The sequence below is a fragment of the Myotis brandtii genome, unplaced genomic scaffold (genome assembly GCF_000412655.1).
Source record: "Myotis brandtii unplaced genomic scaffold, ASM41265v1 scaffold250, whole genome shotgun sequence".
NCBI lineage: Eukaryota > Metazoa > Chordata > Mammalia > Chiroptera > Vespertilionidae > Myotis > Myotis brandtii.
The window spans coordinates 988110-1012217 of record NW_005359478.1 but is presented as its reverse complement, the minus strand read 5'-3'; the positions used below and the strand labels follow the sequence as shown (position 1 = coordinate 1012217).

The 24108-nt window shown below is 50.1% G+C and overlaps 1 protein-coding gene across 2 annotated transcripts in view; it reads right to left on the bottom strand.

Annotated features, from left to right (window-relative positions):
• INTS3 (integrator complex subunit 3) overlaps positions 1 to 24108 on the bottom strand; it is a 37807-nt gene that overhangs the window by 3246 nt on the left and 10453 nt on the right. The window contains exons 4-25 of one of the 2 annotated variants that reach the window (XM_005867436.2): positions 20567 to 20680; positions 20318 to 20402; positions 18856 to 18922; positions 15921 to 16065; positions 14873 to 15002; positions 12799 to 12896; positions 11280 to 11471; positions 10282 to 10369; positions 9700 to 9779; positions 8852 to 8943; positions 8401 to 8507; positions 7368 to 7487; positions 6882 to 7011; positions 6381 to 6435; positions 6058 to 6161; positions 5534 to 5578; positions 5234 to 5353; positions 3109 to 3262; positions 2022 to 2090; positions 1183 to 1258; positions 735 to 848; positions 345 to 393 (exon numbers count right to left, since the gene is read on the bottom strand). In XM_005867436.2, the coding sequence (XP_005867498.1) occupies positions 345 to 393; positions 735 to 848; positions 1183 to 1258; positions 2022 to 2090; positions 3109 to 3262; positions 5234 to 5353; positions 5534 to 5578; positions 6058 to 6161; positions 6381 to 6435; positions 6882 to 7011; positions 7368 to 7487; positions 8401 to 8507; positions 8852 to 8943; positions 9700 to 9779; positions 10282 to 10369; positions 11280 to 11471; positions 12799 to 12896; positions 14873 to 15002; positions 15921 to 16065; positions 18856 to 18922; positions 20318 to 20402; positions 20567 to 20680 (2234 nt within the window). Of the gene's footprint in view, positions 1 to 344; positions 394 to 734; positions 849 to 1182; positions 1259 to 2021; positions 2091 to 3108; positions 3263 to 5233; positions 5354 to 5533; positions 5579 to 6057; positions 6162 to 6380; positions 6436 to 6881; positions 7012 to 7367; positions 7488 to 8400; positions 8508 to 8851; positions 8944 to 9699; positions 9780 to 10281; positions 10370 to 11279; positions 11472 to 12798; positions 12897 to 14872; positions 15003 to 15920; positions 16066 to 18855; positions 18923 to 20317; positions 20403 to 20566; positions 20681 to 24108 lie in introns of those variants that run through there. The other variant, XM_005867437.2, reaches the window with a different exon arrangement.

Genomic DNA, 24108 nt, shown 5'->3' with positions numbered 1-24108 from the left:
GGTGACCCCTCTGCTCTGACCCTTCCTCCTCTTGGATTAGCCGAGGGGTGGCCTCAAGGGCCTGGGGGAGGGGAGCAGCAGCTCCCGGGATTAGAACTGCTGTGGCAGCAGGAAACAGGGATGTCCGGTCCCCACCCCCAGGGCAGCTCCTGGTGGGCAGGGGGGAAAGTCCAGAGGAAGCCCAGGTCCCCGGAGCTGCTGATTTGTCAATAACTTTGGGGAAAGGACAGAAGAAGCCCATGTCAACAACAGGAACAAACATGGCCAAGGGGCAGGACCAAAGCCCTCCATTCAGGAGCATCTCTCGTGCCTGATGGGGCTCTTCAGCTCCAGGTGGGACTCACTTCTCTCTCCGGAGCTGCAGCAGAAGGCAGGACAGGGCCTCTGGGTGCTCTGTGGAGGAAGGGTAGAGGCCATTCAGAGGAAGGCACAATTCCAGGAAGACATCCGGGACCTCTCCCATCCTCCAACCAACAGCGCTGGGAGGAGCAAAAACAGTCTTCGGGAGCAGGAAGAAGAGTCCTCCCCGACCCTGCACAGCCCGAGCCCAGCCGGCGCCTGGCTCAGAGGGGCGTGCAGGGCTCGGCTCAGAGCAGAAGTGGCTGACCTTCTGCAAGAGCTTCGGTGGGAGGGGAGCAGGGGCCTGGGCTCATCTGGAGTCTGGAGGCCTCAGCCTTGCCCCAGCCTGACCAGGAGAGTCCCATCACCATGCTCCCTGCCACATCCCTACTCACCCTTGTACTTGAGGTGCTGCAAGATGGGGATGATGGTTTCCAGGGGTATGTTGTGGGCCAGGAAGAGCTGCCAGGCACAGTACTGTTCAAAGGTTTCCCACTCTAGGCTCTGGACTGCGAGAGAGTGAAGAGACATTTCTTCTTTCTCTCTCTCTTCCCCTAACAACCAGCACCCCAATCCTAAGCCGAGCGTATCTTTCCCTTTCCACAAAAAGCGTTATTCCAAAGCCTTCATTCAGATAGCTTCTGTAGTCCCTTCAGCCCTGAAGCCAGAGGGCATCTTTCCATCTCACAGAGCAAGGAGCAGATCCAGAGACATGACCCCAGACCGCAGAGCAGGGTGGATGCTGTTCTGTCCCATTCTCAGCCCCACAACCAGCCCTCCCGTTCCAATAAACAGGCTGCCACCCCCTCTCCTCCCAGGTTCCTAACGGGTCTGCTCACTTACTGAGTATGTTGAGGACTGAGTCTTTTCGAAACATGACCAGGTTCCCCATCATCACATGGCAGACCAGCTCCTGGAGCTAAGGAGGAGGAGAAGCCATAACCCACTGGTTTTAAAGAGGCCGGGAAGCTAGCATGGCAGGAGGACCAAGAGGGCTCCATACCGGGAAATCAGAGGAAGTGAAAGCCTAGTTTTTAAAGGTTTAGGGAGGAAATGGCATACAATGGATGCTGGGATCTCTGAAGGACAAAGGGGCCTGGGAAAGAAGCAACAGGACTGAGTGGTAACCACAGACCCATTGGGGGCAAGAACAGTTAAGTGAAGCCACCCCTCACACGGAGGCAAGAGAATGGCAACTTCTCTACCTGCCATAGTCAGGGCCTTGGCCCATCCCAGCCGGCACCGAGGAGGGAAGGGCCATGGGGGACCCAGCTCTGGATTACAGGTGTGGGGAAAGCAAAGCAAAGGAAGGACCTGGAGTATTAAACCCCCTCCTTTATGGATGGAGAGGAGAAACAGAAATGGGGCCCCAGTTCAGCCCGAGAATGGACATAAGCAAAGCTAGAGCCTCTTGGGGACGTGTGCATGGTGCAAAGGTCCAACAGAAACGGTGTGACCCTTCCATCCTGAGTCAGGTACGTGGAAGGCCAGTTGAAAGCAAAAACCAATCCCTTCGCTTTCCCTGTGGAGCAGAAGTGCCCAAATAATATGGAGAAAGGGAACCCCTGGGGTGCACACAGGGCAGCCAGGAGCAGCCGGACGCTGTCTGTGGGCCGGGTGGGGAGGCAGAGCCCGGATTTGCAGTCCTGCCTCCCACACTCTTGGGATGACAACTCGCTCACCTGTGCAGAGTCAATGACGGCCACGATCATGTTCAGTAGCTCCCCACTCCGCAAGGTCTCATCTGGAAACTGGAGAGAGAAGGAGGGGCCCTAGGGCAGGAGTCCAGGGCGCACCCCATTCCCCTGCCTTGGCACATGGTGGGGGGTGGTGGGGGAGCTGGGGGAGCCGGACACAGGGTCCTAATAGAAAACCCTAAACAAAGACCCAACAGCTATGAAGCTGGGAACCTAACCCCTGAGAGCCGGGTTGTGTTGTGTGTGTGGTAGTGTGTACATGCGCACAAGGGAAGGAATGGGAACTATGCAGAGACAAAGCTAGAGCAGAGAGGATTGGACACGACGGTTCGTTCTGTGTGGTGACAAAATATGCATTTGCATCTCTGGCAGCAAAGAAATCCAATCTACTCTGATCCTCAGCCAAAGAAGAGAAGGTGTAGAGAGTGTGTGGGTGTTCAGGGCGTGTTCAGGGTTTCGGGGTGGGCAGGACCCCTTCTGGAGAAACCAGTTCACCAGTTAGAGAGCAGAGAAGGAAACTGCCATCTGCCGCACATCTGCACCCCACTCCCTCCGGTTTTGGCTGAGAGATCACAGTTCCTCCTGTCATGCCCACACCCTGTGCCCTGACTTCCCAATTCCTGCAAACTTTCACCAAAGGAGGAAGAGCTGACACCTCCTGTGTTCCAGTTCCAGGGAAGTCCGGGCGTGGGCCGGGAAATGAAAGCTGAGTCTCCACCAGAGGCCCTGGTCTTTGGGAACCATTAGAAAGACTCCGAGGGTGAGCCATCTGCTGGCAAGAGGGCTGAGATCTGTGAATGTGGATCTAGATGGGGGCCCGTCCTGGGTCCAGAAGATGGGGCCAAAGCCATGAAGCCAAGTATATAGGCCCAGATCCCAACTCACATAGAAACTTGGGAGCTTTGAGACCTTTTTAAATCTTTAACAAAGATGGGGACGGAGGGGACAGCTGTGGTGTGGGGAGAAATGGCTCACCAAGGCCAGTGGGGTGGGTAAGGAGGGTCAGGGTTGTGTGCCATGAGACAGGGAATGCTGCTGCCCCACCCCCATGGACACGGGTGGAGGCACTGACCTCTGTGTAGATGGAGGGTGTGAGGTGGCACAGCAGTCGCACGTCGTCCTCCTGGCAGGCCTTCATGTCCATCATTAAGCAGGTGTGCAGGTCACCCAGCTGGGTGGCCTGGGCAAATGACTCGTACAGGTTCATCTTCCCTGCGGCGGCTTTGCTGCAGGACCAGTGGAGCCTAAGCCAGCAGCCTGGCCCCAGCGCCCAACCTCAAGCATCCCCCGAGGTGGCTGCCACTGAAACCCCTCTGCTACCCAGGTGCCTGGGGCTGATCTAGTTCACGGCTCTCCCCTGCCTCCCAAGGGTTAGATGACTGATGGGAACCAGGAGCCGCTGCTCCTTCTCCCCGCCTTTCCCCAGTGCTCTGCCAGGGCTCGGACCACAGCTAGTCAGCTACTAAACAGGGACAGGCAAGAACAGGGGAAAGAGGGCCCAGGTCAGGCTAAGAAACCTTTCCTTCCTGCTCTCTGGGCTCTGAGCAATGAGGACAATAACTCCTACCTCACAACATATACAAACCTTAACTCAGAATGGATTATAGGCCTAACTGTAAACACTAAATATATACTTCTTAGAAAATACAGAAGCATACATCGTCATGACATCAAAAGCACAAGTGACCAGAAAAAAGTAAACTGGACTCATCGAAATGTAAATCTTTTGTGTTTCAAAGGATGCCATAAAGAAAGTGAAAAGATAACCCACAGAATGGGAGAAACTATGTGCAAACCATATATTTGATAAGGAAATTGCATTCAGAATATATAAAGAACTCTTAAAAATCAACAGTAAAAAAAAAAAAAAAAAAAATCAACAGTAAGCCCTGACCGGTTTGGCTCAGTGGATAGAGCGTCAGCCTGCGGACTGAAAGGTCCCAGGTTCGATTCCGGTCAAGGGCATGTACCTGGGTTGCGGGCACATCCCCAGTAGGAGGTGTGCAGGAGGCAGCTGATCGATGTTTCTCTCTCATCGATGTTTCTAACTCTCTATCCCTCTCTCTTCCTTTCTGTGAAAAATCAATAAAATATATTTTTAAAAAATCAACAGCAAGAGGTCAAATAACCCAATTAAAAAAGAGGAATGAATTTGGACAGCTGGTGTAGCTCAGCGGTTGAGTGTCGACCCAGGAACCAGGAAATCGCCCTTAAATTCCTGGTCAGGGCACATGGCCAGGTTGCGGACTCGATCCCCACAAGAGGGCGTGCAGGAGGCAGCCAATCAATAATGTTTCTCTCTCTTCGATGCCTTCTCTCTCTCTATTCTTCTCCCTTCCTCTCTCTCTAAAAAAAATCAATAAAAGACAAACAAGCAAGCAAACAAAAAAACCACAGTGAGATACCACTTCACACCCATTACAATGGCCATAATCAAAAAGCCAAACAGTAAGAAGTGTTGGGGGAACATGTAGAAAATTTAGACTCTCACACATTGCCGGGGGAACGTAAAATGGTTGCAGTCACTTTGGAAAAATAGTTTGGCACTTCCTCACAAACTTAATAAAATAGAGTTACCATCTGACCCATTCCTAGGTGTATACCCAGGAAAACCGAAACCATATGCTCACCCACAAATCTGCACTTGAGTGTTCACAACAGACAAAGAAGTAGAAACAACTGCAATGTCCATCACTGAGCGAATGGATATTACAAAACGTGGAGCATTACTCACTCACGGAAAAGGAAGGAAGTGCGGACACACGCTGCAATGGGGACAGACCTCAGAACAGCACGCTAAGTGACAAAAGCCGGGCACGGAAGTCACACACTGTATGATTCCATTTGCTAGTGTATGAAATATCCAGAATAAATAAATCCACAGACAGAAACCAACCAGTGGTGACAGGGCTGGGTTAAGGGAGGAAGGGAAAGTGATTGCCCAAGGGTGCGGGTCTCTTCTCAGGGCGATAAACATGTTCTGATTGGACAGCAGTAATAGTTGTACAGCTTTGTAACTCTACTAAAAACTACTGGATTGTACACTTTAAAGCTGTTATTTAAAAAAGAGAGAGAGAGAGAGAGCGCGCACATGGAAGGCCCTGGCGCTGACAGACAGGTGGGAATCCGCGTGTGGTGGGAGAGAGGCGTTCCAGGATGCTCCCTGACCCCTGCTTAAATGTGGGGCCCACGCCCACCTGGCCCTCAGGTAGTAGAGCAGGTGGTAGCCGATCTTGGGCTGCCTCTGGTACAGCTCGGAAAGAAGGTCCAGAAGCAGAGAGAAGCTGCTATTGTCTTCCTGCATCTGGCACAGGTTCCTGGAGGGAGACGGGAGGGAGGAGCGGAGCTTCACCCGGGCTCCTGGGGAGGCGTGTCTGCTTGCCCCACTGCAGACCCTTCCTTCCTGGAAAGGGGTCCCCTTACCCCGGGACAGAAGCATATGTGCGCTCTGGGGAGGATAGAGGGCAGGGCAGTGTCGCCTACCGCTGGATGCTTACCTAAATATTAGGTAGAGGGGCTTCCCCACAGATTCCTCCAGGGACCTACGAGAGGAAGGTGATGTGTGAGTCCATGTAAGCGGAGAGGGTGGGCTGCAGGCAGATTTTGTGGAGGACCAGCTTGAGGCAAGAGGCCAGCCTCCTCCTTTCCTAACTACAAGTCAGTGTCCTGCTGCTCCAGAGGCTTGGTCACAGAGAAAACAGGCTCCTCACATGGGACCACATCTGGGTTGTCATCGTCACTGAAAGTGAGATTCCCGCCCTTCAGGGAGGATCCAGGCAAGGTCCGGTCCCACCTCAAGTAGCAAGGAGGGGGGCTGCTGGGTACAGCAGCCGGGCAGGGCACACAGGGTGGGAGGCTAGTCCGCCGCCCCAGCACGCTTGGCCTTCAGCAGGGAAAAGGGGATCCTAGTTTAAATGAGTCAGTACACGTGAATCAGAACAGATGGTTTTTCTCAAGCCCTCAGCAAGGTGCCTCTTGGAGCACAGTTCTGGCTCCTAAAAGTCAGAAAGATGAGCCTTACTCCTCCGTAACCTCCTCGGGCAGCACCTCCCCTCGGAAGTGGGCCTTGAAGAGCTCCTGTAGGCAGGACGCAAGGACAGACAGCTGCTCCGAGTCAAAGTCTTCCTGGTGGTGAGACAAGGGAGGGGAAATCACCGTCAGACCCAAGCCTTACTGCCCCCACTACCCGGACTCATCAGCTTCCACCTCCAGGATTAACCAGCCTCTCCCCTCAGAAAAGGGACCCACTGGGCAAGGGCAGGAGGGAGTCAGCTGCTGGCGGGGGGGGGCGGGGGGAGCTGGGCAGGCTGGGCTGCTTCCTCCCTCAGGCGATGGGTTGCTTACCTCCAGGACCTGGTCCACAATTTCCTGCATGACCTCACACTGGGCCTCGGTATCGCTGCAGTGCAGAAGCGAGAGGAAATCTCAGGGACGTAAGCGATAGCGGAGGCAGGACACACACCCACCAGCACGCAAGCTCTCCGCACAGAGACAGACAAGACAAAGGAGCTCTGTGTGACCCTGTGCTTGTGTGGGAGGATCGGGGTAGAATTCGCTGCTCTCTGGGCAGAGGCCCATTCTGAAGTGAAATCCCCACAATCCTGCTTGGAAATTCAAAGCCTCAGAACATATGGAGTGAGAATAGATGGAGTGAGAACCCGGGATGCTGGGAAATGAGGCTGCCACACCCAGTCCTACACGCCAACATAAACTGCAGAAGGCATCCCTCATGCAGCTTCAACTACTTCTCCATACACCTACCACGTCCCCCCCAACCCCACCATCCTGCCACACACTAAGCACCAGGCTGGACGTCCGGGGGCTGAGAGCAGCGGGTGCACCTACCTGCCTTTCTGTAGCTGGAGCACCTTGTCCCTCAGGGACTCATCCAACTGGTCAAGGTAAGGGGTGATGTCAACTGGCTCCTCCACAACTGTCTCCTTGATGGGGTGGAAGCGAAACTCTCTCTTCTTTCCTGAAGGGAGTGATTTGGGAAGGAAGTCACTTTGCCCAGATACCAGCAATGGAGACAGCCGCCCCCGCCCCCCCCCCAATACTCTGTCCCCCTCACGTGCACTCAGCACGGTGTGAGTGGCCTGAGCATTTCCCTGAATGTGTGCACACCCGAGCCCTGAGGAGCAAACAAGGCCGGGGACCACTTCTCCTTTCCGCTCCTGCTTCAGGGCCAAGTGCAGGGCTCTGCTCCCGGAGTCTCAGCCAGTGCCCGTTAACAACCTTCACTCAGAGGCAAAGGCGACAGAGAAACCGGGCACAGGCTTCTCCTACCAATGGAGCTGGCACACCCTGAGCTGCCCTAGCTGCTGGCCTCACCTTTGCTGTTCAGATCCTCCTCATCATCACTGAAGGCTGCTTCTGCATTGTCATAGCAACTCTCATCCTTGTCTGACATGTGGTTGTCCATCTCCATGGAAACTGGCTCCTCAATTTTGACTTGGGAAAGAAAGACAAGGCATTTGATGGCCTCCTGTGTCCTCTAACACGTACTTCGCTTAGAAAAGAGGAGACTGAAGGGCAAGTGAGAGAATAAGGATTTCACGACCTAAGTGGAATATGAACCCTGAAGGACAAAGGTCTTATTCTCCCAACCCTCCAGGACTTGCATGGGGATCTGCCAGGAATAAAACAGCACAGGCCACGACTCCTCTATGCTCAGCTCAGGATCAGCGAGTAGATAAGACCAAGGACAGTCTTAAGCACTCTTTAATTTAAAGCCAAATTGGGAAGTTTTGCTTGGCTTAACCCCTCCCCCTAAACAAAAAGTGTTTGTGTGTCTAAAATTGGGAGCAAGACTTGAGACCCAACATAACTTTTCACCAAGGCCAGGGCCCTGGCCCGAAAAGAAAAAAGGTGGACAAAGTTAAAGCGAGGTAAACACATTCCATGAACATCTCTACCTACTGAAGACAGGTTAGTAAGAGGAAAAGTAGTTAAGAGAGCAAGAGAGATTAGCGCAAGTTAGATAAATTAGATGGAAAGACCCTGGCCCAGCAGCTCTGCTGGTTAGAGAACTGTCCCAATACGCCAAGGTTGTGGGTTCAAACCCCGGTCAGGACACACACAAGAATCAACCAATGAATGCATATATAAGTGGAACAACAAATCGACGTTTCTCTCTCTCTCTCTCTAAAGATCAGTGAAAAGATTTTTTTAAATTAGATGGAGAGGGAGAACCTAGGAAGACATGAAAAGGAATCAGAAGAGAAGTAGGGAAGGGAAAATGAATGGACAATGACGGAGGTAGAGCGCTGCACAGGTGTGACCCCTAAACAGGGGCTCTCGTCTGAGAGCCCTGAATGTCTCCATCCCTCTCCTGAAGCAGGTGACGACATGGGAGGGTCCATACCTTCCACAGGCGGGCTGGGTGAACTGCAGAACTCAGGAAACTTCTCCCTCAGCATGGCCCGCAGCTCCTTATCCAGTTTAGGGTTGTCAAACAGGGGAGCCAAGTGCCTAACAGGGACCATGAATGAAGATCAACATCAGGGCTCCTCCCTCCTAACTCACCACGGAGGTACAGGGGTAGGTCTAAGCCCGACCAGTATAACTGGGCTACGGTCAGATCCTGGGAGGGTCCCCAGGGGACAGGGGACGCATCTGAAGCCCTTTGTCATGTGACGGCAGGAGAGACATTTCTCTGAGAGTCAAGAGAACACAGGCCGAGCCTTCTGAGGTGGAGCCAGTACTCCCTGTACCTCTCAGGTAAAGGGTCCACAGTCGTATGGCAATATCTGCATGTGCCTGACCTGGGGAAAATGGGAAAACAACCTCCCTCTCCCCAGACAGAAAGTCCTTACGCCAAGACCCGCTTCTCCACAATGTGGTTGAGGGAGGAGAAGACACCCTGCCGCACGTGGCCCTCCAGTGGTGGGTAGAAGTTGGGAATGATCTGGAAGGGAAGAAGGGGAGAGCATGAGCACGGGATCTAAAAGGCTGCTTTAAAAAAATAAATAAATATGGAGCCCAGCTGGTGTGGTTCAGTGGTGGAGCACTGATCCATGAACCAGGAGGTCAAAGTTCGATTCCCAGTCAGGGCACATGCCCTGGTTGCTGGCTTAATCCCCAGTGGTGGTGGTGGTGGTGGCAGGGGGCGGTTGCAGGAGGCAGCCGATCAATGTTTTTCTCTCACAGATGTTTCGTTTCTCTCTCTCTCTCTCTCTCAAATCAATTTTTAGAAATATATTATTTTATAATTAAAATAAAGGACTGTTTCAGGAATTTCCCTGTCATCCTTGCACAGGACCCTGCTAATCTCTGTATTGTTCCAATTGCAGTGTATGTGCTGCTGAGAGAGCACAGGACTGGTTTTGACTGGGCCACTAGAGGGTATGGCTGCAGAAAGGCTGGATGCTCCTGACCGTTCCAGGCTGCGAAAGTGGGAACCTTACTGGACCGGCTGCTCCTCAAGGAGACTAGAGTCTATGTTAAGTCATCGTCCCTGAGGATGGGAAACCTCATGGAAACGTGGAAAGACCCAATTGAAGATGGCGGGAATTCATTAACTTGGGGGATGGGACCTACAACCACTTCTGCTCCCCCAGGCAAGGGGCACTGGGAGGACCTATTCACTGACCTAGAAGGTTGGAGGGGACACACACTTAGCGGCTCAGCCAGGCAAGAGGAGAAAAGAGGCAACGGCACTTACACGGCACATGAAGTCCAGGAGTGTGGCAGTGATGGCTGGGTGGGGCTTCATGGAGTGATGCATGACCAGGATGGCTGGCTCTGGAGAACGTGGAATTAAAGGGACCCCATATCAGAGGGTCTGTTCTTAGCTCCATAAACCGAATGATCAATATATATGAACGGTTCCAGAGCTATCCCTGCCCCCTAGTCCCACTGAGCAGGTCCAAAAGCACACAACCCCCCAAAACAGCTGGTAGACCTCATCTCCCCTCTTGTCCCCAGTACTTAGCTTGGAGGAAGGAGGTAGCAGGAGAGGAAAAGCGGGACGTGGTGCAGCCCTTTCCTCTGCAGAGACACCCCCCCACCCCCCACCCCGCTGAAGTCTAAGCGTCAGGCTACAGGGAAAAGAGGGTGGAGTACTGCTTGGCCTCATCAAAGCAACTTCTCTTCTAGGTCAAGGGAGCACTGATGAGGAACAACGGAACTGCTCCCAGATAAGCTGCCTCCACGCCACTCGCCCTGACTGATGACTGCTGTCACTGAGGCCCGGGGCTGGGAGGGGGGTGGGGGGAGGTGAGGCTGCCGGGTCTCATTCACATACCTATGTTCATGATGCTGTCCTTGTCTGGGCTGAAGAACAGCCAGTCGTAAAACAAAGCCAGCTTGGCGTTAGAGGCAGCGACATTTGACTAGAAGAGGGGAAAGGAGGGCTAGTTTCATCAACCAGCTCCCTTCCCTTTAGGAGCCCAAGACAGATTCCAGGGCTCACAATACTGACCCATCTAGGAAAATTCAGTTCCTAGTGAGACAGAATGGAACCCCCACGGGGGTGAGGGACACCAAGTCTATATATGAGGGTGAGTCCCTTACGGTCTCACCAACCAGGGCTGAGGCTCAGCGTGGGGTCTCACATACCCAGAAGCACACACCTGACCCCATAAGGGAAGACACCTGGGCTGGGAGCCCCTGGTCACTCGTGAGCTGAGACAGCACGAGTCTGAGCCCTTGCTGGACGCACCAGGCACATTCCTAAGGGAAAGACCCTAGGAATAGCCTGCTGTTGTATCTGAGTCAGCACATTCCAAGGATACAGTCAGATGGGGGAGCAGGAGCCCTGTCAGAAGAGGTCAGAGGGCAACTAGACGCCAGGGAGCAGAGGGTTTCCCACCCTTGGCATGGGAGGGAAATGCTGGGGAGGAGATGGCTCCATTGCGAATTCACTACTTCTGGACAAGAGAAGTATCCAAAGCTGATGCCAAAGGCATGGAAGTGAGCGTGTGAGGATCACAGCTCGGCATCTGAGCAAGAACAGTCATCCGTGGTTTCTGGAAGAAGGAGTGCCTAGAAACCCAGGCTTGGGGACTGGCACTAAAGGCATAGGTGAACCTGTTTAACCCCAAGCCCAGATGGGAAATAATAAAGCGCAAGGAAATTTCTCATGAAGGGAGGGGGTGCCAAGACTGAGACATTCATGAGCGTAAATGAGGGCCCTTAGGGGTCAGGGGGCTCGGAGAGTCAGGAAGAAGCATGGATATATGGGGAACGTGAGGGAGGGGGGACTCTTTGCCACCCAACAGCCTCCATGGTCCAGCCTCTCACCGTGCATGTTGTCAGCAGCCAACCAATGATGGCCCATCGGGGCAGGATGTCTGAACTCAGCACTTCATTAGAAGGGTGGACAACCCCACAGATGTAGCGAATGAGATCACAGCGCAGAGACTGACTATCAGGGGTTGACAGGTACTGGCGCTGGAACCAATCCTGGTATCGCTTTTGTTGACCAAACCGCACCTGGTGGCAGGACATTGGAAAAGAAACATGGAAGGGAAAGTGAGGTCTCTGGGCAGAGGAAAATGAGCACCATTCAACTCTAGGCTGGAGCCAGACCTCAATTTCTTCCCACCATTTATTAATCAACTAATACTGTCTCTCAAGTCTCCCCTCCTTGATTTAAAAAAAAAAATGCTGAAAGTCACAGACCAGTGGCGCATTCGTTCTTGCCACTGACCTGATGTCACATTACCTGCAACTGCAGCCCGATTTTGGCTCCTCCTCCTGTACTGGTTCCTGATTCTGCAGTCATAGCATAATCTTTTTTTTTTTCATAAGTATAATCTTTTATTTTCTTGAGTTACTTGTGAACAGCAAGCAATGCCCCTTCAGAACCAGAGCTGAGCCTCTGCACCGCTCAGCACTGACTAAAAGCTGACACTAAAGGACTTAACAGGATAATTATCCAAGGTACATACAACCTCCAAACCTTCTTGCAGTTAAGTCCTTCCCCCAAACAGGTTATGAACAGCAACACTAATTAAGAAGAAAGACCTGGTTTTCCTCTTCTATTTCCCAAATTCAACCAAAACAGAGAGTAGAAGGGTTAAAGGAGGGGAAAAAACAACAACATCTAGACCAACATTGTCCAATAGAACTGTCTGCAATGGTGGTAGTTACTAGACACTTAAAATGTAGCTCCTGCAACCAAGGTCCTGAATGGTTAATTTTACTTAGTTTTAACTATTTAAATCGCAACACATGGCTAGTGGCTACCACATGGGACAGCACAGATCAAGACAGCTCTCCCAGATGACCCGGGCAGCTGAGCACTGGCTGCACAGTTGCTCCCTGACACCAGGCTGGCTGCAGAGGAGCGGCTGTCTGGAGATTCTGTTAGAAATACAGATTCTTCAGATTCTCTGGGGTAGTGGGTTCCAGGAAGATGTAGTTTTCAGATGCTCCTCAAGCAATTCTGCCATAAGTCAGCCATGTTTGGAAGCCAAAAGACCAGGGCTCTCGTCCTGAGAGCTCATGGTTCACCCAGAGGAACAGTGGGTTTTCCCGAACAAACATCCTCACTTTACCCTTTTATAGCACATTTCACACTTATCAGTTACATTATTTGTTTACAATTATTAGTTTAATGACACTTTAGATAGACACGAGCTGGAATTGTCTCTCTTATTCAGCAATGTATCCCAGTTCTTAGTGCCAGGCCCAGTGCCAGGTAGAGAGCAGGGGCACCCACTTGACCACATTCCACCGGTCAGTGACGGACCGGCAGGCTGAAGGAAGGAGCCTCGCTAGTGTCTGCCCCGTCTCCTGCTGCAGTAGGCGAGCTTACCCGGGAGGTCATGAAGAGCAGCTTCGTCTCCATGTCTGGGGTTAGACGGCATGCTAGGAATTTTCGGGATGTCCTTGACTGCAGAAGCTGCAGGATACCTGAACCAAGCGTAGAAGGGAAGAGAAAAACGAGAAGCTTGAGGACTAGAATGGAAGGCAGGTGGGGAACCTGGACCAAGGACTGCTGGCCAATGGTCTTACTCACGGGGAAATTCTAAGATAAGACCAGAGCACAGGTGCAAGTGGGGGTTCTAACCAGCATCTGTAAATTCCGCTCCAGTGAACCACCATCCCCACAACCCAGACGTATTCATTCTCTTCTACTGGCCATCCAGAGCCCGCTACTCACATTATTCCAGTTGGCATCATGTGGATGGTTAGGGGGGGAATAAGGGAAACCCTCGCCTCTCCTCCTGCTCTTGACGGTCCCATCACTGGGCCCCGGGATCAGTGTGGTGGTGTGGCATAAGCATGAGCCCTGAGTCAGACAGACTTGGATCCTAATCCTGCCTCTGACACTTACTAGCTGTGTGGCCTTAAGCAAATTACTTTATCTCCTTGAATCTAATTTTCTTTATCCGTAAATATGGAAAGTAGAACATCCATCTTATAGGATGTCCTAAAGATTAAATTAGTTAATATAGGGTGTCCCCCCAAAAATGTGTAAACACTTTAACAGCTGATAGCTCACTTAAATTTCACTCCTTTTCAGCTTTAACTGATCTGAAATAATGGGTGAAACCAGACTAAGCTTTGAACAAAGAAAATTTATCCTGCCATGCCATGTCACTAGACTTTTTTTTTTAAATATATTTTATTGATTTCTTTACAGAGAGGAAGGGAGAGGGATAGAGAGTTAGAAACATCGATCAGCTGCCTCCTGCACACACCCTACTGGGGATGTGCCCGCAACCAAGGTACATGCCCTTGACCGGAATCGAACCTGGGACCCTTGAGTCCGCAGGCTGACGCTCTACCCACTGAGCCAAACCGGTTGGGGCTTCCACTAGACTTTTTAATGGGGATACATAAAAGATAAAGTTTACAGTACAAAACCAGCAACAGTCAATGAATTGAAGGCACACAAATATCGAATGAAATGATTCTTGATGTTTGCAATTCCATTGCTTCAAGTTATCAGCAGTGTCTAGACCAGACGGTCATCAATTTGAAAACAGGCGTTGACAAAAAAATTGTTCATTTCTGTAGATTCTTTTAAATTTTGAAACTGAGCTGTATGTTATAAACAGCGACTTCATACTCATTCACAGTGTGTATATATTTCTGAGACACCCTGTGTACATGTGCCTGGCACACTCAATACATGTTCAATGTAAGAGCTGCACCCTGCGCACCTCTATGCGGCTCCCGACTCTCCAGGTCCTAACCGACTGTCTTCATGGCAGGTGTGTATGCACACACACATGCATGGTAGAGGTGGGGCGGGGAGCAAAGCTGTAGTTACAGTTTAGACCATAAGCAGGAACTCGGGAAGGAGAAGGGACATGACGCGGGCCGTAGTTTGCCCACGGCTGGTTTAGACCATAAGCAGGAACTTGGGAAGGAGAAGGGACATGGGAAGGACCGTGTCAGAGGAGGCGCACGGAGCTACTTTCCCTCCCCCAAGAGGATTTTGACCAGCTGGATCCTTGGAATTCAGAGACAATACTGCTCCTGGGAGGCGCCTTCTCTTACAGGACTCATTCCAGCGCCTTTGCTGACTCAGTCTCACGAGCTGACCTCTGACTCCCCTGCTGGACTCAGTGAAGCTGGAAAGGGGTCATCAGCTCAGCCCCTGAGCCAAACAGCTGCTGGGAGGGGGAGGAGCAGGGTCCCAGTGCTGTTTCACTTTTCTTAGGAGCAACGACAGCTGGGGCCTGTCGAGCAGGGCTATGTCCTGTAGCTCTGCCATTCCCTTATCCAGCTGCACTTGGCAGAGCCTGCTTGGTCCCAAGCTTCCTCTATCTGACTGCCAAAGCCTCTCCTACACATGAAACTCTGCCCTCTTGATTCAAGCAGTACATACATACTGACCTCCCACCTCTCCTGGACAGCATGCCCCAGCCCTTACTCACCTGTAAACTGAGGACTCAGGGCCTGGGGGTTATGGATAATATCTTTCCAAAGCAGTTCAAATTCTGGTATCCTGGCAACATTCTGAAGTAGTCTTACGAGGTCCCGGCCAATCATCAAGCATTCCATGAACTTGATGGGGTGAGGGGTTACAGATAGGAAAAAGAATAAAAACATGGATTGTTTACCTGCTGCAGAGGGGGCAAAGGAACAACATGTTCCAGGGAGGGAATGGAGGAGGGTTGAAGGGATTATATGATTTCCTCTGGAACGAAGGACTGGCTCCTAGCTGCTCAGGGGAAGAGAGCTCGAAGTTGGGGACTGATGACAAGGATGAGAGGTTACTAGAAACTGCTGGAACCCTTTTGGCTTTCACATTAATCTCTTGCCTTCTCCTCCCAGAACTGTTTCCATGCAGGTCAAGAGAGACTGAAATTCTAAAAGGACAGGACTAGCAAATTGAGCCCCACACACCTCACCCCAAAACTCACTTGCTCAACAGAACAAAGGAATGAGCTATATCTGTGCTGCCCAAAAGAATACTCATTAGCCACAATTAGCACTTGAAATGTGGCTAATTCAACTAAGGAATAAATTTAAAAATTTTATCTAATTTTAATTTAAATCGCCACATGTGGCTAGAGGCTACCACATTAGAAAGCATAGCCTTAGAATCATTCAATCTTGGGAGATATGCTAGTGGGCAATTCACAATCTCACCTGATCAGGCAATTACCCAGCGAGGTAGGTGTGGGGGATAGCAGTGAGCACCCAAGAACAGCTTGTGTCTGTGTTATACAAGTGCCCACGAAGCTGACCAGGAAAATCCCTAGGATGCCAGAGTAGCAGGCAGCATTTCTAGGAACTAGGGCCATCCCACACTGATTCACCTACCCTTTCACCTTCATCCGTCTTAGAATGATGAAAAAAACAGCAGACTTTGAACTACCGCCATCACTCCAACATGACATCTCTGGCCCCGGTCACGGTATAAAACCCACAGAGGTGTCCTGTCCTGGGTTCCCCTTCCCCGTACCATCCTGTCCTCACCCGTTCCCGGAGCAGCGAGATGCAGAAGTCCACCTCCTTCTGCCGCAGGGCCTGAAGCTGGGCGGTGCCGTGGTGGTCGACAATGAGGCGGAGGTATGTGTAAACCGTCATGGCAATGAGGATGCTGCTCTTTAACACCCACTCCCTGCAGGGAGGGAAGACAATGGCAGCTGCACGCTGTCTGCACCTGTCCACCCTCCCAATTCCCCCCATACTTGGCTCCAGGATCTTAGAAATGTCTGATGATTAGCACTAGAAGTAGGTTCTTTGATCCTTGACTGCTCGTTCATACTGTCATTATCTAGGACTATCAATTGGCAAAGGTGGGGACAACGTCCTACTCCTCTACCAGGTATCCAATACAGACAAATGCTGATGAAAGCAACTTCTCTCTACCATGTAACTACCTAGATCCCAATAAAATAATTTTGTTTGTTGACTCACTCCCTCAAACATTTACTGAGTGCCTCTCATGTGCCAAGCATGTGTGAGGTACTAGGGACAGAGAGAAGCCATAGCTTCTACCCAACTCAGATATGGGGAAAACATTTGTAAGTTTCCCTAAGTCGGTGGGCCTCTGGGGATTACTAAGACCCTTGGAGAACCCTGGAGGTTTCAGAACACACTGTTTGAGCCCTTCCATCATGCTCCATTAACCACCCACCACGCCACAAACCCTTCCCTGGCGCCAGCTCTTCTCTCTCTCTCTCTCTCTCTCTCTCTCTCTCTCTCTCTCTCTCTCTCCACTGATTCCATTCCCAAACGAGTCACCTGCCCTAAATCACAAGCTGAAAAGGAGAACTTCATTTTGGATGGCAAAGCCCATTTTCCTAGGAGTTTTAGACTTTCTCTGGGGAAAAGAAGGTAATGAAAGAATTGTGTGCTCTAAAAGGGGTAGGAAGACGCAGTGGGGAGATTCCAAAAACTCCAATGCCGTCTCAAAGTGCCAAAATCGGGGAGCTGTCTTCTCCAAGCAACTAGTTTGTAACGGCTTGGCACCCCTGCTGGAAGGAGAGAACCAGAGGAAGACAGGGAGTTTAATTAATCCAACCAGGCAACATCCTGATTCCGGAAAAGTGCTACAGCCACCTAATTAAGAGACTCTGGCCTTTTCCTTGCACAGAATAAAAGCAGCAGCCAAGGACACTGGGGAGGGTGCCCCTCCCCGTCTACTACCTTTTAACTCCACAGCCTGGGAGGGAGGGACGGAGGGAGGGGGAGGGTGTAGAAGAGGACACCGCACCAAAGGGTGTGTTTTGGAGAACAGAAAGGGTAGGACACTCATCTGACACTTGTATACTGAGACTGCACTCTAATTGCCTAAATGAGGGAAACTGAGTTGTTGTTGTTTTAATATGGGTAGTTTTTTGATAACTCTGCTGTCCTTTCTTTATTTTTTCAAATATATCTTTTCAATGATTTTAGAGAGAAGGGAGAGGGAGAGAGAGAGATAAAAACATCAATGATGAAAGAGAATCATTGATTGGCTGCCTCCTGCATGGCCCCTATTGGGGATGAGCCCACAACCCAGCATGTGCCCTTGACCGAAATGGAATCTGGGACCCTTCAGTCCGCAGGCCGACGCTCTATCCACTGAGTCAAACCAGCTAGGGCAGAAACTGAGCTTTAAGGTATGGAAATGGGAGGTGTCTTGCATTGGGAACAAAATGAGAAAAATTACTTTTTAGGAAAGTTGCTAACAGAAGTGATAAATGTATCTGTCCAGAAAGAGAAAGAAAGGGAGTCCCTCTGACCAGGACACAGACATTCTGCAAAGACACCTAAGAGAAGCAGAGGCCTGGTAAGAAATGGCTAGGATCTCGGGTGCTGTGCCGATGGTACCAACAATGATGGAGGAAGTGACTTGTCACAGCTGCGGGTGCACGTCTGTGCCCAGGGCACTAGGTGGCACTGCACAGCTGACCTGGCACAGCTCTCAAGCTTGGGCAGAGCATAGAACACAGCCTTCTCTTTCAGAAGTGTGAATGAGGGAGGAGGTCCACGAATACTAGGAATAGTAGGAAATATGGGTACTATTAGCCCTCTCAATTATTTGACTACTATGGTGTCCTCACCCGAAACAGACACTGAAATCAAGGAGGACTGAGGCCACAGGACCAAGAGGAAGGCCTCAGCCATGGAATAGCCCTCATAGTATTTCTGATCCTTTACTTGATGGGGAAGGGAAAGAATCAGTGAGAAAACACAATATGCCCCCCTTATGCCTGCTCTACCACTCGAGCCTCCAAGCCCTTTATGCAAACTCTAGCAGCGGTTCTCAACCTGTGGGTCGCGACCCCTTCACAGAGGTCGCCTAAGACCACCGGAAAACACATATATAATTACATATTGTTTTTGTGATTAATCACTATGCTTTAATTATGTTCAATTTGTAACAATGAAATTGGGGGTCACCACAACATGAGGAACTGTATTAAAGGGTCGCGGCATTAGGAAGGTTGAGAACCACTTCTAGCGGGTCTCGATGGTCTCCTCACTCCCCCTCTCCCATGCTACTTCAACAACAACAACAACAAGAGTATGGGTTGGATAGAAAGTTCTGGAAGAGAGAAAAGGGGTACCTGCCAGGCCTGGGTATTTGGCTGGCCCCATCCTGCTGAGCTCATTCTCCCCCGCTCCCCACAAAGATAAACATTCCAAAGAGGTCTAGATCAAAAATAAACCCTTATCAGATGAAACTAGTTTTTCCTGGGCTCTGAGATATTTCAGCAAAGGCCTCCTTTCCCACTCCTTCATCCCTTTGGGCATATCATGGCACCAATGGAATTGCTTCTCCTTCCCCTGCCTTAGTCTCTAACCTAAGGTGTTTGGGGTCACCTAACAGTCTTCATACACTCCTTTCATCCCATTTCCCACACTTGAAACCAACAAGGCCATCTCTGGCTCTCTCCCCACCCTTCATGGTAGACTCTACCTCTGCTCCGTCAGGATATCCAGAACACTTTCTGCCAACCAGATATTTTTTGCCGTAATATCCCCACCTAATCAAAAGGGAGAAAAGAGAATCAGAATGATTCTAATTAGCTACTCAGATACACAATACATTTCGTCACCCGTCCCACTGGTCCATCCCTAACTGTTATCCATCACTGATGTTCTGAGTCTTGGGAAACTGCCTTTTGTTCTGTGAGGCTTTAAAGTTTCCTCCTTTACTTCCAGAGAGAAGGGAAGGGGAGGTTCTGGATTTTTCCAGAAACTAGAGCTGCAACTTTTCCAAAGATTAGCGTTTGGAGTGGGAATACTTTGACCCTTGAAAAGGAATGTCTGGGAAGGACACCATGGTTGGAAAGAAAGGAAGACATCTCAGACAGGGCCTGAGAGGTGGCGGGGGCTGGGAACTGTAGCAGTCCAGAATGTGTACGTCCCACATCCTGTGTCAGGCTCATGACGGGCCAAAGGTTTCTTATTTCCAGGTATCAGTCCGCAGGGCTTGCTAAGGAACTTCTGGGGGCAGAATTAATATGCAGCAGCGCCAGACCAAAGTCTAAGGATGAGAAGTGAGGACTGAGAGTGCCTAACGGGGAAGAAAGTGCCAGGAGCGTGGATAAAAATACCCTGCACAACGCTATGTCTTGCCCCAGGTCCCAATTTAAAAATTCAATGTTCACACAGTCACACATCACATAAATTAAGGTTTACAGACATCAAAACAGGAGCATAAGTGTTACATAAAATCCTAAAGAAAGAAACAAAGAACCAACGGGCAATGGTGAAGGAGAGGCAGGCTCCTTTTTAAACAAACACATGCGATCTTGCAGAAGTGGCACAGGCAGGCCTCTTGGATATTCAGTGGCTTAGACAGATGTCACCAATGCCAAGAAGATAAAAAAAAAACCTAAATGTCAGGGTCTGTTCTGTGACATGGTTTGTCCCTCAAACTGGCCCTAATCAGATGTCATAATTATTAGGGAGCAAGTACACAGAACATGGGGGTGGAGCCAAGGAAGATGTCTGCTTCTGAAAGCGTAATGTGATGGGAACAAATTATTGGCCCTCACTTCTCTCCTCATTCCTTCCAGATCCTTCCAGATCCAATACCCCATAAACCCCAGTATGCATTTCACTGATTATTGATGAGACTGAGCACCTTCTCATGTCTACTGACTATTGCCTTGACTGGCTAAAATAGGTCAACTATTCTACGTCAGGCCTGAGTTTGGCAGGAAGAAAAATGAGGCAAGACTTATTGATTCAAAAGGCGCCCCATGACTTTTCAATTTCTTCTTCAACATATGTGGCCAGAAGACGCCTTCCTCAGAAGGAGAGTCTAAATGACCCAGAAATGGAGTCCCTGAGGCACACAATCATTCTCCATTGCCTGGTGCAGTCTCTGGGCTCCTCTCCTTTCTTCTTTATGCTCTTGCCATCAAACTCACCAGCAATCTGCTTCATGAATGTCATGCATACACCATCAGCTCCCAGAACCCCACTCTTCACTAGTTCCCGTACCAACCACACCAACTAAAGGAGAAAGGAAAAAACAGATGAAGAGAAGGGCCTATGAATTGGAGAAATGGGCTCATCCAATAACATTACAACTTAGGTGTACAAAGGTGGGGGTCTGTTACTCCCGATTCCTCCTCTGTTCAGTCTTTGAGCTGCATCTCTTTTCTTTCTGGCCTTACCTGAGTTCGGCAGGTGTCCTGCAACTTCAAGTACTTCTCCATAAGTATCTGGTTGATTTTATTCAAGACGATATTCATGCCGTCACGAGTCACCAGAGCCAAGTCCCGGTAACACTGAGAAGAGAGTTTTGTAAGCAGCCAGCAAGCTGAGGATCCACTCCTGACCCCACCCACAGGGGGCCCCCTGGCCTGTTCAACTTAACACCAATATGAGTAGCAATGAAGGACTTTCCACTCTGCACGCTAACCTATCCCTTGCTCCATCACATGGAGTGGGGTGGGGGGGTGGGGGCAGACTGAGCTATTCTCTAATAAAGCAGAAAAGCCTGCTAAGAAAGGCTCCCTGTCCCCCCACCTCCCTTCTTAGGAAATGTCACACTGTTTGATGCCACACGCTGAGCAAAACCAGGTGGAGGCCATCTGCTTTTCATCTGCCAGTAAAAGGTCACCACAGAATGGGTTTGGTTGAACAGGCCAGAAAGGATCACAAAGAAGTTTTGAAGCCTGTACTGACCCAGCCAGAAGAAGCAAAGGGATAGGAGTATTAAAGGAAAAGGATCCAGGGACCTGGGCCCCAGAAAGAAAGGGCGAAACTAAACTGAATTTCCTTAACTCCGTGTCTTCCTTTTCTCTGGGCTGCCCTTGGCTTCTGCCAAGTATTGAAAAAGGAGGGGTCCTTATGCATACCCACCCCTGGGGGAGCTGAGGGAGGGCATTCCAATTTCCTCTGAGAGTTCTTGCTTCCCTTCCCCCTAGAGCTTTTCTCACCCGGTCTCTCTGGAGACCAGACTCCTGGAGGAATACCTTAGGGGACCTCATTAGCGACCTTCTTGGCCTGCTGAGTTCTCTGCTGCCAGGGTCTGAGCACAAAGGGTAAAATTAGGTAGGCAGCTTTCCACGACCTTGGAAGGCTGGCATCAACCATAATAGCAATTATAACAGCAATTATAATGCATTGGCATTATGTGCCAAGTTGTATCATATATATATTACTGCATTTGAATTACATAACAACCCTTTGAAATAGTACTATTTATTATCTCTGTGTTTACGGGTGAGAAAACAGGCATAGAGAGGTTAAAATAATTTGACCCATGTAACATAAGAGATAAGAGGAAGAACCAGGATTCAAGTCTAGACAGTCCAATTGTAGAATCCATGCTCTTAACCACCCCTGTACCACTGTTAGAAATCACTAAAAGAAGAGGCTGCTGGGATGGAAATAAGAATTTACGGTGGTTCTGAGACTGCTAGGTTTTTAAACTCTTTCATCCTAAGTAGTCAAAAGAGGAGTACTCAAGACCAGCTGCTCCCTGGCCTTGGAGTGACTGGGGACTCCTAAGAGATTAGCTACTGTCGCTTCCTCTTGTCTCTAGTGTCCTTAAGTCAAACTAATTAATATAATGAAAATACCAACACTTAGGGAATCCCACATGTGCCACAAACGTTTCATACCCAAAGGATAACCTTATTATTCTCTGACTCCATCTGAGGTGAAGGCAGGAAGATCAAAAGTATAAGCAAGGGAACAAGGAAGAGATAAAAGGATCCAGTGAACTACTGCCAACGTGAGGTCAGTAAATGTTGGTAGTATAGCCTGGAGCCTCCCCCAGAGATGTGAGCCACAGAATACAGAGAGGATGAGGGAGGCAGAAGAAAACCAGAGAAGAACCCTCCTGTCTATTCAAACGAAAGCAGAAATGTAGAATAGACCCAGAACAGGGAAGGAAGAGTCTCTGAGGAGACACAGGGTCAGATGAAGGAAGCAGATACTGTCTGCCTAATGCCATGCTCCAGCTGGGACCTTCACCACCACCACTGCTAGTCACACATGGCAGCTGGGTACCGGGAGTATCATCTTCCTGATGCTGCCAGTTTTCTCACCAACCTCTGTACCAGTTTGCTGACTGGCTTGGAAAACAAATAGAGGGGGAGAGGGAGGACTCAGTAGGCAACGGAGAAGAGAAGGAGAGTCTCAAGAGAAAGGAAAGGTGACAGGATGGTCGCACATCTGTCCTGGGTCTGTCGAGGCAGATATTCCATCCAGCCCCGGCCCTCACAGCCCCCAACTTCCTGGAGCTGCCTGCTTAGGGAACTGTATCTAGACCAAGAACTGCCAGGGCCGGAGTCCTTGACCCCTTGGTGAAGAGAGATCTTGGCATTGATGTTAGACCCCTCTTTTTATCTACTGAATACCAGCGCCTACACGGAAGGCAAGGCCTCTCCTTTAGCCTCTCTTCTCACCAGAGTCCTTCAGCCAGGCCTGCTCCCAGCTATTCAGTTCAGACATCAAATAGGAAATAAATAAAGTCAAAGAATATAAACATTCCTAAGAGTTGCCAAGAGAGCAGACGTAAATCAAGAAGGTACATCTGGTACAAAATCCACCCCATGCAGATTCTACTCTCCACCAATACCTGATCTGTTTTCTCTTCAACTGAGTTCTCTGGTTCAATCCACCCACTTAGAAGTCTCAGAGAGCTGGCCCTAACTCTGAACCTGCCTGCCAGCACTGACACAGGCTCCTCACCTCACGCTCCCAGAGCAAATTTCTCATGTGTTCAAGACTTAGTTTCTACTACCACCTTCTCCATTATCCCTGTGAAGATGCAGGAACAACGGAATCCCCAATCCATCCTTAGGTTTCTGTTCCAGAGACAGAATTAACCCAAATAAACCCTTAGAAAACACTCCCCTTGTTTTAAGCTAAAGCGTGAAACAATGCATGAGGATCAGTTCTCATCAGCAACTCCCACCTAAAACTTCTGCAGGACAGAAGTATTTCACAACATAATCGACCTTTTAGGGAGAAGGATCAAAGCACAATGGGGGAGACGTCACTAACTCTTCCTCCATAATCTGACCTGGCTCAAGGACTCTGAATGAGTCACTGATGGTGCCTCACTTGCTAAAACTGTACCCTTCTATTTCCCCATCTTTACCCCCTTTGTCTGAAGAGGCCCGACCTAGGGGCCTGTCCTCGTAGGAAGCTCCCAGGTAAAGGATTTACTTAGAAACCTTTAGCATGTAAACATAATCCTGATGTAGCGGGCAACCAGCAGTGAGACCCAAGGCGAGGGCCTGGGCCACCCCCAGAGGGCTATTGTAGGGCACAAAGAAGACAAGGTACAGTGGGGCCTTGACTTACGAGTTTAATTCGTTAGGAGGCTGGAGACCGAGCTCCTTAAGGAGCTCGTTAACTCAAATTACTCTATCAACTCAATGCAAAAAATCTGCCCAGAGACAGCTGGTATCTCAAAAAACTCGTTAGTCGGGACACTCGTAAGTCAAGGCCCCACTGTACTCTTGTCCCTTGCTGGGTCTGGATGGCCAAATTCACAACATAATAAGCTTTCATAACGCAGAGTCCTGAGGCCTCTCACTGCCAGGTCAGACAAAGAACTAGAAATACTCCACACACCCTGCTCCCTTGACTGATGTTTACTAATATACCCTCGCTGATTCAGAGCCCATCTCAAACAAATGAAAAAACAGCAGGCCCAGCTGGTGTGGCTCAGTGGTTGAGCGTCGACCTATGAACT